We start from the raw sequence: 15583 nt of genomic DNA on the forward strand, positions 1-15583 counted from the left end.
AGTTGCAGTAGTTAAATCTTAATGATCTCAAGTTCAGAGGGAACCCAAGTAACCTTTACTAACAACAACTTTTATTTCGTACCGAACTAGGTCGATAAATGTTCTCAGGGGTTTAATAACTTTGCCCACTGCATCTTGTGCTAAATCGTAAATTCTAAAGTTAATCAGAATAAAATTTTAAAATAGCCCTAACTCTGTAACAAAAGAAATAAAATCTGTCGGGTAGACAGAAACTGTAATATTAGCATCCCCCAGTTTTGATGGGGGGGGGGGCATCTAGTTCTACGCATACATTCGTAATTCCGAAGGTTCGGTTATTCCAAAGGTTCGTATTTCCGAAGGTTCGTAATTCCGAAGGTTCGTTAGTCCGAAAACGAAATGATTAACGAACCTTATTTCGTTTTTGGATTAACGAACCTTCGGAATATCGAACCTTATTTCGTTTTCGGATTATCGAACCTTCGGAATAACGCCACAAATATTCGGATTAACGAATCCTTTTACGTTTTCGGATTAACGAACATCGAGGTATAGGCAATTTACGTGTTTCGGAATTACGAACCTCCGGAATAAAGAACCTTCGGAATTACGACGTGTAACCTTAGTTCTACATTCTCTGTATTACTCACTGACCGTAGATCACTGTACTCCGAGAAAAATAGTTTTCAGGCTGATGGATGTAGAGTCGGTGAATAAAGAATTCAATTTAAAAACCCCTGAAACTAGTCTCGAAGAGGGGGGGGGATATATCTAAACAGTAAAGAATATAACAATTTGGTAGTGTTGAAAACAATTGCGAATCTCCAAATTCGGTAGGAGTATGGGAGCAGTAAGCCTTGACCAGCCAAGAGTCCGTTTCTGGACAATAGGGAAATACGAATTAGCCTTAATTTATAGGATTTAGTATATGTTGGCAGATTGACACATTGATGTTGACAAAAGTTGAACTTTGTTGCTTTAAACCTGGCCAATCGGTCAAAATTATCACCACATTGCCAAATGTCCAATTTAACGTAAAGTGATTTGGACAACATGGCCGTCTCCCTTTGCAAAAAACAAAAAGTACGACCCAATCGTAAAAAAATTATGCATTAGGGAAAATATTTGTTTGCAAGTTTTATACTCATGATAATGTTTCGATTCATTATCATGTTGCTTGATGCTATGGTGGCCCTGAAGGGACATCGCAAATCGACCAAATCGCGAATATTCACGACGACATTGGCGAAGAAATTCACGACGTCGCCAATTTTGTCACCAATCAACCGCGTAGCCAGGATTTCATTTTGGAGGGGGCGGTAAATGCACGCAAAGCGTGCCAACACTTACAGAGCGCGCGAAGCGCGCTCCCTAGGGGGTGGGTGCAGGGAGGGGGAGTTTCCCCCTCCCGCGCGAAGCGCGAAGCTTTTGGTGTTTCATAAATTAAAATGAAAAGGAGCCGTCTCTCTTGTCTCTAGTGCCTATTTCAGCTCCAATTCAGTTGACTCATTGTGATTTTGAATATTGTTTTCATGAATCTAATTTGTTTTCAAAAAGTGATTGTGAACGCACAAAAAAGGAATACATTGGAGGAAATTAAAATAATAATACCCTCGCGCGAAGCGCGGAAGCTAAAGCGTTTTATCATTTTTTTTGCCATGAAAAGGGTCCCGACTAAAGGGTCTTCTCAAAGATATATTGAATACTTCCCTTGGAAAGATCAGATTTGATTACAAACAATTGAGCGACAGTGCATATCTTTAACTCGCAAAATAGAGGAGAAGAAGTGTATATATGCCGGGAGAAAGATATTCAGTCCCGCGCAGATCAATGAAACTCTGAAATTTCAAAGGGTGGACGTTTCATCAAAATAATGCAGATACGTCTAATACCACCATCGGCTCTAATTAAAATGATTTTCTAAGATTATTGAACTTCTTTATGAGGAAATAGTGCGCAAAAAGTTGAAACTTCTGTGATTTATTGAAATTGAATTAAAAAAAAGAGGATTCCTAATTTCTTTGACTTACCATCCTGAAGTGCTTCATTTCGAATAATAAAGAAACTTAAGTGTTATTCAAAATTTCAAACTGAGGGCGTAAAACAGGGCAGGAGATGAATGTGAAGGGAAATGACATGAAGTTTAATAGAATTTGATAAAAAAATATTGTACTTCTTTATTTAATACGACGCGAATTTTAGGAACCTGTTTGCCCCAGAATTATGGTTGTTTGGTAATGAGCTGAAAAGCAGGAGAAGTTGACTTTATGGAGGTGGCGGCAGAAATTGATATAAAATTTTACACGCCCGGAGCCGACCCGACCAGAAGTTGCGCGATCAATTAAAAAAAGATAACTTCATATACTTTGGCGTAGCCTTACTCTAATTCCATGCCCTAATGGATACATTTTAACTTTAACCGGTAAGAAACACATATACCATGTATACCTGAGGTGGAAAAACAGGGTTAGAGAAAGGGTGGGGGAAACAATGGAGAATTGCAATATTGTCATTTAACCGCGCGCAGCGCGGAAGAAAATTCATATATAAATTTAAAGCAAAATTGATGGAGTTTCTCTTTTAAGAAAAAAAAAGAATCAAAAGAAAAAAAAAAGCTACCTTTCTTCCCTTTCCTCCCTTCTCTTTTTCTTTTCTCCTCTCTTTTTTCCCTTTTTTTTTCTTTTTGGGGACGTTTTGGGGGGGCGACCGCCCCCCCCCTGGCTACGCGGTCACCAATTTGAATATTGACGACGAAGTTCACGACATTTCGCCGCCGATTTCGTCGTCAATATTCAAATTGGCGACGAAATTGGCGTCGTCGTGAATTTCGTCAGGGTGGAATTCGCGAGGATTCCTATAATGTTCAAACTTTCTTTTCTGATGCATGTATACGTTGCTGTTCATTGGCAAAAATACATATGGGATACTCCCTGTATTTAAAATGAAATTGTTTTAGTAAATTGGCAATGACACATTTGGCAACGTGGTGATACTGTTGACCTTGAACCTAAGCTGTATCAATTAAGTTAAACATTTTTACATTGGTCTGATTTTGACAACAAAATCCAATTACGATATAGCACTATAGGCCTACTGTTTTTCCAGAAAATCATTGGATAATTGCGCCTTTTTTCAACCATGTAAATCAATACGCTTTTAACTTAATTGTTGATATTTTGAGAACAGTTCGTTTGGAATATGTAGCAAATACCCATGAACGTAAGCATCGAATTAGACAGGGGCGTTGGTAAGATATTTGGATAAGGGGAGGGGCACGGCGATCTGAATATAACGTTGAATAATACGGGTATTTTAGGAGCAATGTTAAGATATTTGGAGCGACCTGGCATGGCGTTGAGTTGCATGACCAAGTTATTCATATTCTTGATTCTTTCTTGTATTCCATTTTCTCCTCTTTTTCACTATCACAGGATGCCCCCCCCCCCCACTTTGTGCCCCCTTTGGCTCCATCCCTGATAATACTCATAGGCCAAGTGCAATATAAGGATAGCCTACTTCCAATAATAAAATCCCAATGCTGAGACCTGTTAATGATGTATCAAAGGCATACACAGATCTTATAAAAGAAATACATAACTTTGGTCCATCATGCATCTAATATTGATTTAGATTTAGATTTATTCATTTTCCGTCCACAAAGCACAACATAAGTAAATTAACAATACACAGTCAAATTTAAAGTACAACATCAATCATACTGTTTATGACTTATGGATGAAAAACAAAACACCCAGGAAAAAAAATCAAATTCGTGCAGTCACATTCAAGATATGTGTGGCTGAAGTAAAAAAATATTAACTAAATCTCCTAGGGAGACAAAACTAACACATATTAGAGTATGGAACGAAATTAAGATGGTGTTACCGGTCACTTAATATTTCACCTTCGGTACTAAATAATGATTTTCGGGAGCGATTTTATTCCGGGCTTCATTTTGTTATAGCATATCTTAGACATAGGTGACAAGTAGGACTTGCATCTCAGATTTCTTTAAAAAGTCAAATTGATGTGAACATTTGCCTTTAACAAATCGGTACTGGTCATCAGGACGAACTAATTTTAAACACGTCGTCAGAGATGTCTGTATTTTCAATCTGTTTTCCTTCATTGAATTGGCGATCGACATATTGATCTCATTGGAACATTGGCGCAATGCCTGATGGGAAGGATGTTGTAGTTATTATTCAATCAGTTCTTATCTTGGCTTCGATCCCCGGGGAAGATGAAGAATTCCTGAGACATCTTGTTAAAGAGAAAAATCCACACTTTTGTATGATAGAAGAATACAAAATGAGAAAAAAAACCCTTCTATAAAAAAAAATTTTGTCTCCCTCTGCATTTTCTTCCTTAAAACTGTAAATCATGACATAAGTAGAAAAAAAAGTTTACTGTCTGCTTAAACTTGCCACTAGATCAAATCTTGTGACTTCACACTTCCGTTGACTTGCGGTAGTTATTTCTTATTAATGCCCTTTATATATCAACGAATGCGCTAGTGAAAACAGAATAATAACTCGTTTAAAGCATGTTAAGCAACATATGAAATAATTTTGAATTAACGTTCGTTGCTCACTTGTACAACATTTTGCTCATGTCCATAATTGCAACATACACCATTTACGTCAAGCTTATATGCAGCATGGTTTGTGTTAATTCATTTTGCACAATTAAAAGAATTGTGAATTTCTCCAGGAAATAATTTCATGGATTCTATCCGATCGGCAGCTTCAGCTACTCCCCCTGACCGGCTTCTTCATGTTCATGTTAGACAACAAAACTTTGCCAAGTTTCGAAGATTTCGGGCGCCCCGAAATACTCGTTATCCTACTATCTCGATGATGATTCAGTAATTGGGCCACGTGTGCTTACATACGATCTCCCGGTCGATCTCGAGCAAACTTGAGATTTACAAAGACTTTCTAGATTACGAGATAAGAAAAGGAGCGCTTGTTTTATCCGGGTGCCGGCAGGCTTGTAACCGGCTTAGGCATCACCTTTTTTTAAGGTTGAAGGCAGATAATGGAGTGGCTTTTTCGAAAATTTTTATGCTATTTTTACCATAGAACTCTGAGCCGTATCTCCTACATAATTTCAAACATAATTCATATTTATGTTTACTGTTCCAGAACACGAGTTTAAATTGGAAGGATTTGAGAAATGTCATGAATGACTCGCGCCCTCCTTTTACATTTTTGTTTCTGGCATACTAGCTTCTCTGCATATTCCAAGTATCAAAAGAAGGTTTTCGTCAGTTAACATCAGTTAGGACTAATCTGGGCGGACAAAAGTTAAAATATTTATCACTCCGTACAGCTGAAATAATAGACAAAAAACATGATGTCTGTTTACACAATTAATCGCAATTTTGTCATCCTTCTGTTTATTCGTTTATTTTAACACGAGTCTTTGTTTTATTTATTTTCTTTTCTTTTATTGACAGTGATGCTGCCAGCACGGCCCCACAAAGCTGTATCTTCGGTCAACTGCTGAACATGACAGCGTTAATTGGTGAGTTCCTTAGATTGTAACTACCATCTATCATCAATCATCTCATACCTAAGGCTAAACAGGATCAACAAAAAACACGTGTTCATATTAAACATGAATCATGTCCAGAACACAGTTGGCCGAAGTCACGTTGCAAATAATGTGATAATTGCTAGGCAATTAGACATATTGGCCTTATATTACAACTACTACTACTACTACTACTACTACTACTACTACTACTACTACTACTACTACTACTACTACTACTACTACTACTACTACTACTACTACTACTACTACTACTACTACTACTACTACTGCTACTGCTACTACTACTACTACTACTACTACTACTACTAATACTACTACTGCTACTACTACTACTACTACTACTACTACTACTACTACTACTACTACTACTACTACTACTACTACTGCTACTACTACTACTACTACTACTACTGCTACTAATACTACTACTGCTACTACTACTACTACTACTACTACTACTACTACTACTACTACTACTACTACTACTACTACTACTACTTACTACTACTACTACTACTACTACTACTACTACTACTACTACTACTACTACTACTACTACCACTACTACTACTACCACTACTACTACTACTGCTACTACTACTACTACTACTACTACTACTACTACTACTACCACTACTACTACTACTACTACTACTACTACTACTACTACTACTACTACTACTACTATACTACTATTGTTGTTGCTGCTGCTGCTGCTCTTACTACTCCTACTACTGCTACTGCTGCTGCTGCTCCTACTACAACTACCACCAATAATAGTTATAATAACACTCCTGCTACCACACGTTTAAAAGTATAGTATGTTGTTTAAGACCGTCACTCGAACAACATTTTGCTTAAATTAAACAATAATACTATTCATTTTTTTTTTGTATTTTTAAAATTTATTCAAACAACTTGTTTAAAACTTCAAAAAAAAATTGTTAGAGCAACGGGCTTAGACAACTTGCTGAAAGTTTTAAACAGAGATTCTACAGTGCAGGGTGGCGCCAGGATATTTTGATAATGGCCAAGACTATCTTAGCATGACGTCATATTAGAATCATAAGGGAATCATAGAGTTATGAGGCCCAATCTTCTGTCCTTGATCCATTCCTCCTTCAATTTGTACTTCTTGAAAACTCATGGGGTAGGGTTGGTCCTCCTCCTTCCTCTTCGTCATCTGTGTCACATAAAAATGCAAGCATCATCCAAAAGAGAGAAAAAAAGAGAAGTTAGATAATGATGAATCAATTAATTTCTGAAATCCGGGCTTGTGTTGCAAGGTTAATAAGGACACTTAACTATCAATTTTTCATCGTCGGCATGGAAACTCGTCTTAGTCTGGGATGATAAAGGATCTGTCATGAATATACATGATATAGGTCATTGTCTGTATCAGATATCTACAGTCATGGTAATTATCCCTTGTTTTGTTCGGTTGTAGTTATCAGTACTTCTCTATGTTCGTGATCTAGATGTTGAAACGTATGCTTCTCCTGTAAAATGAGATCACGAATGTTTCCTTACCAGATATTCCATGTCACACTTCCAGAGTCGGCAGATTTTTTATCTCATGTTCTTGATGTTCCTACAAAGGAGAATTAGTGCCCGTGGCACACGGTAAGGACGCCCCTCCAGCATCTGGGGCGTATAACTAACGCCATGTACCTGAGGTTAGGGATTAATAGTACACTTTTGTTGAATCGCGCCCTTTAACATCTAATGGAGCATTTCATAAAAGAAATCATGACAAAAGTAAGTGATTTTCACAATTTTATCAATGACTAATATTTTTCTAAGCCAATTATATCGATTTCATGAACTTATCAGATTGAGGGCAAAAGATAAATGAGAGGGGCAGTTGCCCAAAAAACGAAAACTTTAGGTCTATAATGCTTGAGTGTGGATGGTGCTGTGAGTGGCTCGTTAAGAGCGATTTCCAGAAGAATGAAAATGTTTTGATTCAAATTCCTTTTTCGGATAGCATAAAAATTACATATAGAATATGTTTTTTTGTGGAAATGTATTAGTTATATTTGCAAGGAAATGACATCATGGAGCTATATTCATTTTCTTTTCTTCTTATTTTGGTGTTATTTTACATTCTCACCCCACTGTTGAAAATTTATAAATCCTTCCAAAACATCTTATCTCTAAAGAGGATCCCTGGCATCAAGGAACTCACTAGAAAGAAACAAACACCTTAGGTCATCAAAATATAGCAGAAATATGAAATTGCATTGCCGGGGCTTTTACATTTTCTTATTCCGTTCGATAAAAAAAATTATGGAGGCAAAACTGAAGGGCAAGGCAGGAAAATCAATTATTATTTTACAAAATGAAGTAGTGTCAAGGATACGAGGGCCGAAAGGAGTCCTTTGGGGGTGTGTGTCTTTGCCTAGCCTTTGTTGAGGCTCACAAGTATTGTTACTTGCTGAGTGATGGTAGGAAATAGGCACAAGGGTCTAGCGATAAGGAGTACAATTTTGTAGCAAATACAACCTCTGTCGTCAAATGTACTGGTGGCAAATGTTTTTTATGGTCATTTACCGACCTTTTCTACTGTTTATAAGGCGACTTGAAAGCTTCAAAAGTTCTTAAAAACATTCATGAGGTATAAACTTGACTACATAACCGTGTAAAATGTGAGATACGTTGGGAAGGGTGCCACCCGCTGCACCTAAAACACGCATTGACCACACACTCGCTCGCACATCTCCACCCGCATACACCCCACCCTCACTCTCAAATGCCCATACGATCTTATTCCATCTCTAACCCGTCAGTTGCTGCAAAATGAAACTTTGATTTCTCAACAGAGTTACACGAGTAATACCATCTCTTTTGGTGGTATTCTTTCCCCCTCCCCTTTTTACTGTGTGAGAGGTCGCCCCTGTACCGCCCTCCTTATTTTGTTTTTTGTTTTTTTTTTTACATTTTTGGTAGCGCTGGTAGAAGCCAGTATAGTTGAGTGTCCCCTTCCCCAGCAAAGTCTTCACTCCCAGGTATCTATCATAAATACTAACCAATAAACAGGTATAGGGGGAGTCAGCAGTTTATCTTATTGATTTGATTTTCAACCGGATATAAACTCTCAGATAGTAAAATTGTGGTATGAATTCAGAGATCATCGCGGGATGAGTTTGCAGATTATCATATTGACCACAGACATGACAGAGAGACTATAACAATAAAACAAACATTCACAATTTATTCAAATGCTATATAAAGCTTACAGTATACAAATGATGCATGGGTTAGAGTGGGTCAGTAGGAACTGTGTGCACAAGGTAACTTTGGCATGGTTTAACCCACGAGGCGCAGCCGAGTGGGTTTAGACCATAATGCCAAAGTTACCGCGTGCACACAGTTCCACTGACCCACGAAAGAAACCCATGCATCATCTGTTTTATAGAATGGAAAAAATTTATTGAATAAAATACAAAAATTAATGATTTACCGGATGCATGATAATTTCATGCGTCCGGTAAATTGAATTTACCGGACGCATGAAAAAATTTACCGGACGCATGATTTTTTTTACCGGACGCATGATTTATTTACCGGATGCATGAAAATTCCAAAATGTAATGCAGACACTTTGATAACCCTGGACAACATAAATATGGGCTTAACTGCATAATATGTTGGCACAAAGGCATTATTATACCCAAAATGCCAAATACAGCTTTGCATTGACAAGATCTTGAGGCAGCCTCCGACCTCCAATTTAGCTGTGTGTATGCCCGGGCCGCGCCGGGGGCCAGCGCTTGCAGCTGCCTGGGCCTGCAGTGCAGTGGAGAATTAATTTGGCTGTTCACAGCTCAGGGCAGTGGCAGTAGATCTAACATTAGATCGTATGTCTGGACTTCTCAACTAACAAGTATGCGGGCAGTTTTAATCCCAATGACAATTACGGTACCAGATTTGTACTTACAGATCATTTTGCATCCTTTATTTGATTCATTCTGCCTTGATCGAAAATTCAAAATTTTGACGTAAACAAGCGTAACAGTACATGCGCGATGACATCACAATGACCTTTTCGGGCGATAGCTTGTTTACAGTGGATATCGTTTTGATTATCGGGATATCGTTCGTGCAGCCCAGTAAAAATTCTTGCATAGCTCTCAACCAATCAGATTGCGGGGATTTTCTCATCCATTCTATAATAGGTTTAGACATACACATCGTTGCCATGCGTGCTGCGTGAAATGATTTCGTTTATTTCCTACAAATAAAAAAGTCATAAGTAGATAACGTACAATCTAAACCTTTACATTCATCGTGGAGAGAACTAAATTAAGTTGAAGAAAAGCCTGTTGTGAATAGGCCTTAGACAAATGAACTGAAGCTCCACTTTTTAAAATTAAGATATCCGAAACATTGCCTATAATTGATGTTGTTGTTGGTGCTTTTGTTATTTTTTGTGGTTTTCGTAAGGGTGGAGCATCTTTAAATATTATTTATTACCGTCCATTCGTATGATATTGAATTTAAACATTTCAGAATCGTTTTCAATACGTTAAAAATCACTCCATAATCATGATAAAGCTTTCAGAGCAAGAAAGGGCAAGTAATTGAACGTTTTTGTTCTAGACACTTGGGATAAAAGAAAGATACTCCTTGGTGACCTATATAAGATCGTCTATCAACAACTAATTAACCCCCATACAGACTAGAAACAGAAACAACCTCGTCCTCACGATGTTTAAGAGTGCAGCAGCTTTATCACAATTGTTAGTCATAACATACAAGATGGTTATCCAGGTTATGAGGATGAGGGGAACAAAGACTGGATCAGTCTCTTGTTCTTACAAACTTTGAGGTGACGAGTGACTTTGTAATAATGTTTGAAAACAAGCAGGATTTTTATTTGTAATCTACCCACTTTAATATTTAGCGTTCTTTTGAAAACGATTCTAATTATTACTATCTTACTAAAAACTATTTGTTTTTTGAGAATTCAAATTCAAATTCAATTCGGTTTTATTCAACAATACTTTATTCAAAAAGTCCAAAGACTAACAATGTGAGTTTACGATGAATAAAACGTAACAGAGAAAATAAGAAGCACAGTACAACTGTATACCACTTAAGCAACTAAAACGCCCCTTCTTGAAAACATTCACATAACAATGTATAATCAAAGCTTTCATCAATAGCAGAGAATCTTTTTCCATTTCATTTGGATTTCTTTCGGTAAAAACCCTTACCCTAGCTTTGATGATAGAGGGTAAAAATGGTTTAATTGCCTAATTATGAAAGCTTCGTCGATTGTTACATATCGTAGGCCTAAGGATTTGGGGTGACAGTCTACAGAATAGTAAAGGACTTCTCTGAAAATAAGAAAAACATTTTTGTTTCATTTATTGAAAGAAAAAAAGAAATAACTTAGCATTCCATACAAAAAGCAAGATCGCGTAAAACACGTTGAAATAATGATGACAAAGCAATAAAATGTAATAAAGTGTATCTAACTATCTATTCCAGACGAAACCGTTTAGAACTGATATATGTATATGCATTCAAAAATGTTAATAAAAGTTACAGAACATTAAACATGGTCCAAACATAGAATATTTCTAGATAAAGAATTCATAGTAAGTTTTTTTAAACAGAAATATAATATATATTAGTTTCTGCGTAAATGCATGGGGAATTCGCTCAAAAGTTAAGTTGTATAATGACAATTCCCCAATAGCATGGAGTTGGACATACTGTAAGTGCTATCTAAATCAAGAACAAAGAGAGATACAAATGATAACAAATCTTAAATCATTGAGAACATGACCTCCGTGATTTGTTTTTACTTATGAATAGGCCAAAAGTTCAAATAGCTATACGTGTGTGTAAATTCTAAATTGGGCGGATCTACTTAGCTTCCTCGTCACTCAACAACCTACCTATTTGAGGTCGGAAGAAGAAGGTCATAAGTTACTATATAATTGATAAACAACATTATTGTCTCGCAATGCATTGCCTTACTCTGACTTGATACACTTTTCCCTCCACGAAGAAGGGGGGGGGGGCAGCAATCCACGGGCGGGGGGGGGGGGGGCAGTCACCCTTTTTACTAGTTAGAATACTGTACGGCAGCCTTTCGGGGAGGGGACGTCTTCCACTTAAGAATGATCCTAAATCTTACAAAATTGCCGTGCATGGAAGAAGCGTCGAAGGTAGCGGGTCAAGTGAGTTAAGCGACCGAGCTCAGGAAGTTCACCCTGACAAAAAGTTAATTATAAAAATTGCAGAAAAAATGATAAAACATATATTGCCGTATTTTAAAGAAAAATACATGAAAGCATGGGCGGAAATCCCAGGGGGGAACAGGGGGACGTGTACCCCCTACCAAAAATAGTAGGGGGACACAATATCAAATGTCTCCCCTACTATTTTTGGTCTTTTATGATAGAGAAAAATTCATCATTCACATTCGAAATAATACATGTATTTTGCACTAAATGACTTTTCATTTTAAAAGAAAACCTTTGTGTTTTTTGGCTTGTCAAGTTTTACAGAGTGAATAAAATAAGATCAGGGGAAGACTTGGAAAAAAAATCTTTCATGTCACTTTATTAAATTTTCGCTCACACTTCGCGCTCGCATTGCCTGTTAGATGATTTTCCAATATGGAGCTTAAATATCAAGTGTGGTAGTCAATATACATTATACATTTCACCTCGGAAATCGAACTTTCATTATTTTGTGTGATTTACATAACATAATATGGGGCAGCTGCTCGTTTATGACGTTACAAATCCAAAACTTAAAATTCTAATAACTTTCTTGATCTTTAAGAAATCTTCCTAAAACATCACCCATATTTTTGCTATGATTTCTGCTATTTTTACAACAAACTGTTCTGCATGGTGATTTTCTCCTTTAATGGTCAGATTAACAAAATGTGAAATGATCGAAGAGTACGGAGGGGGGGGGGGCTTTGCTGTTTTTTCTTCAATGTCGTTTTTTCGTTTGACAATAGAACCATGATTTGTCCTTACAAATACATAGGTCTAATTAAACTGTCGCAATCGGGTTTAGTATAGGCCTTAATCATACCAAGTAACAAATACTGAACTCATGGACTTTTTAAAATGACAAATATATATAGTTTGAATGACTAAATAATAAATATATAATAAATAATAAATGAATAATTATTTTTTATCAATGAATAAATAATGAGATAGATAGATAAATTCATTAAGTAATCAATTATGTGATCAATAAATGAATAAACAAGTAAAGATATTGATAAATAAATGAAATGATTAAGCAATTAAAAATAAATAAATAAATAAATAAAAAGAAAGGAGGTTCGTTGAATAGAGATTAGGTTTTTCTTCAAGATTTTGCCTTGGTATTTTCGTGCGAGGCATATCCACGTGTGCTGGATGAGTAATCACATGACCTTGTTATCAGGTTATGGTCTTGCGTGGGGTTTTCCTCTAAACCACCATAGACCTAATTACACACCCAGCAAGAAAGCTAATGACTGGGACTACGGTTAATGAATTCAATTAATCGTTTTCTCGAGATGGATGCTTCAGTAGCTGGAGCACTTGGAATTTAGTTAACGATCAATGGCAGTAATTACGTGTTATCGCAAGTAAACGTGTCAATTCAGAGACCTGTTTAGTCTGGTGACGTCATATGACTAATCTAGGTTTTCGCTTGAGCTTGTTCAGATTTTAGTGGTAAATATAGGTTGAATTTTAGCATTGCCTATGACTACGCTTTGGGCGCTGTGCATAAAGTTCTTCTTTATATTTATACATTAATAACTTGCGAATAACTGGAACACGTTATTTGGTGTTACATCAGATTCTAAATCATTTTCATCATTTAAAATTCAAGGATGTTTTTTCAAGTACATGAAAAATGGGAGAAAACGAATAAAGAGAAGAATGAACGTAAGGAGGGCACCGAGGGGAGGATTTGTGTTGGAAAGTGTATAGTAGGGCACTGTAGCACCATTTATTTTATATCGGAAATGACGTCATATCTATGTCGTCTTGTCCAAACTCAAGTAAATAAATTGGCGTCTAGCTCCCCTACAGAAAAAGGCCCATATAATCCATATCATTCGCAGTATTCAACGTAGATGCAATAAATAAGATATCATAGATTCCATTGTTCCTAACGTTTAATTTCTAAAAAATGTTGTTTTCTTTCTTTTGCAATAAATTTACAAATATATCACGAATTACTCCTTTGTTATCATTATATTATCATATTATATAATAATTATATATTTCGATATGCAGTGGGTTCATTAATTTATTTTATCTTGAAATTTTTGCAGCTGTATTTTTAAATTTTTATATGATACACAGTAAATGTTTTTTTAAACAAAATCCTTTCTTAAGTTTATTTTCATGTGTTTGTTTTTTTTAGCTATCAATATTTTCTAATCTTCATGTTATTCTATTCTTTTTCTCCTTTTCTGGTAGTGTTTGCTGGTGTTTTTGTAAGATTTCGTCAGTTAGCCAGCCTCGTTCCTCCATACTATATCAAGATCAAGAGTATGAATATTTGGGGACTCGTCTTTGGATGGATCTCAGGATTCGGAATGACACTAGTCGCAAACTTTCAGGTAATGACACTCTTCGAATGAGTCAAAGTTGACTAGGATATGATGTCGGCTGGAGGTCAGCTTTGTTTCGAGTAAAATTGACTCGTTTGCGGGCCACTTTGATTCTGAATAAAAATAACTTCCAGCTGGCGCCATTTCCAGTCAAATTTGACTCCGCAGAAATACTAGTATAAGAGCAGTTATATTGATGAAACAATAAAGGGTTAACTTGTGTCCAAAAGGATGGGTGGGGTCGGGTGTCCGAACACTATATTTCTGAAGCCTTCTGTTTTGTTTTTTTGATTGCACTAAGAATATGAATTCAATAGTTATATTCATCTTATTTTTTTTTTCTTTATAATATTTCCTAAACATTTTTTTACTAAAAATATACTAAAAAAGACTTCGCTTGTAATTTTTTCCAAATGACTTTCTAAAATTGATCGTCCGGACACACAACCTGTCTGGACACACAACAACCGAGTCAATCACCTAAGAACATCTTAATTGATTTGATTTGCTTCGCTTTGATTTAATTTGATTTATTCTAGTAATTTTTCTTTTTATCTTTTCATAGCAGACGCCTAAAAAAAGTTAAATTTTTAATGCATCATGTTTGATAAACTAGTATCCAAGTAATTGTCATTTCATAATTATATTATGAAGAAGAATATTGCTTTAAATATGGCTAGACTAAACTAAAATCTCAATGAATAAATTACCAAATTTCTAAAGCAGACTACTTAGAACATAGTGCTCCACGGTGTGTACCACAGTGTGTTCACAGTGTGAAATACAATGTGAAATCACCGTCACACTGTTAAATTGAGAGCATTTAACAGTGTGAATTACGTATTCACATAATCAACCACATGAACACGCTGTGAACAGTCACAATGTAGAGGAGTCCACAGTGTGAAAATATCTTCACACTGTTAAATTTGAAGATTTGAACTGTTTGAATCATGTTCATAGTCGACCATGTGAATACGCTGTGCACAGTCAGACTGTCGAGGTGTCCATAGTGTGAAAGTATCTCCACACTGTTCAATTTGAGCATTTCAACAATGCCACAATCCCCGATTTGAACACACTGTGTGACACCATGTTCTTTCCAGCAGTGAAAACACACCCACACCTATCATTTACCCACACACATTCCAAACGCCTATGCCAAATTTAAACGCACTCAAACGATTCATAAAAACACGCACGCACCCTCCTCCACGAACGCGCACACACCCTCACAATTACAAACACACACACCCACATACACACGCAAACACCCAAATGCACCTTATCGCTCACGCTCACACAAACGCATAATCTGCACAGTCTGCTCGATAACTGAAACAGAAATCCCATAAACCAAACTCCTCTTCCGCCTCCTCTTATACGGGGCTCGTATTGTACTTTTAAACTGACCCTCATCTGCTCATTTTGATAAAAGTATTACTATCA

General features: G+C 36.5%; 1 protein-coding gene across 1 annotated transcript in view; it reads left to right on the forward strand.

Annotated features, from left to right (window-relative positions):
• LOC121420953 (DNA damage-regulated autophagy modulator protein 1-like) overlaps nucleotides 1-15583 on the forward strand; it is a 47998-nt gene that overhangs the window by 20702 nt on the left and 11713 nt on the right. Inside the window, exons 3-4 of the mRNA XM_041615512.1 lie at nucleotides 5441-5508; nucleotides 14001-14143. Of these exons, the coding sequence (XP_041471446.1) occupies nucleotides 5441-5508; nucleotides 14001-14143 (211 nt within the window). The remainder of the gene's footprint in view (nucleotides 1-5440; nucleotides 5509-14000; nucleotides 14144-15583) is intronic.

Source organism: Lytechinus variegatus, chromosome 9 (genome assembly GCF_018143015.1).
Source record: "Lytechinus variegatus isolate NC3 chromosome 9, Lvar_3.0, whole genome shotgun sequence".
Lineage (NCBI taxonomy): Eukaryota > Metazoa > Echinodermata > Echinoidea > Temnopleuroida > Toxopneustidae > Lytechinus > Lytechinus variegatus.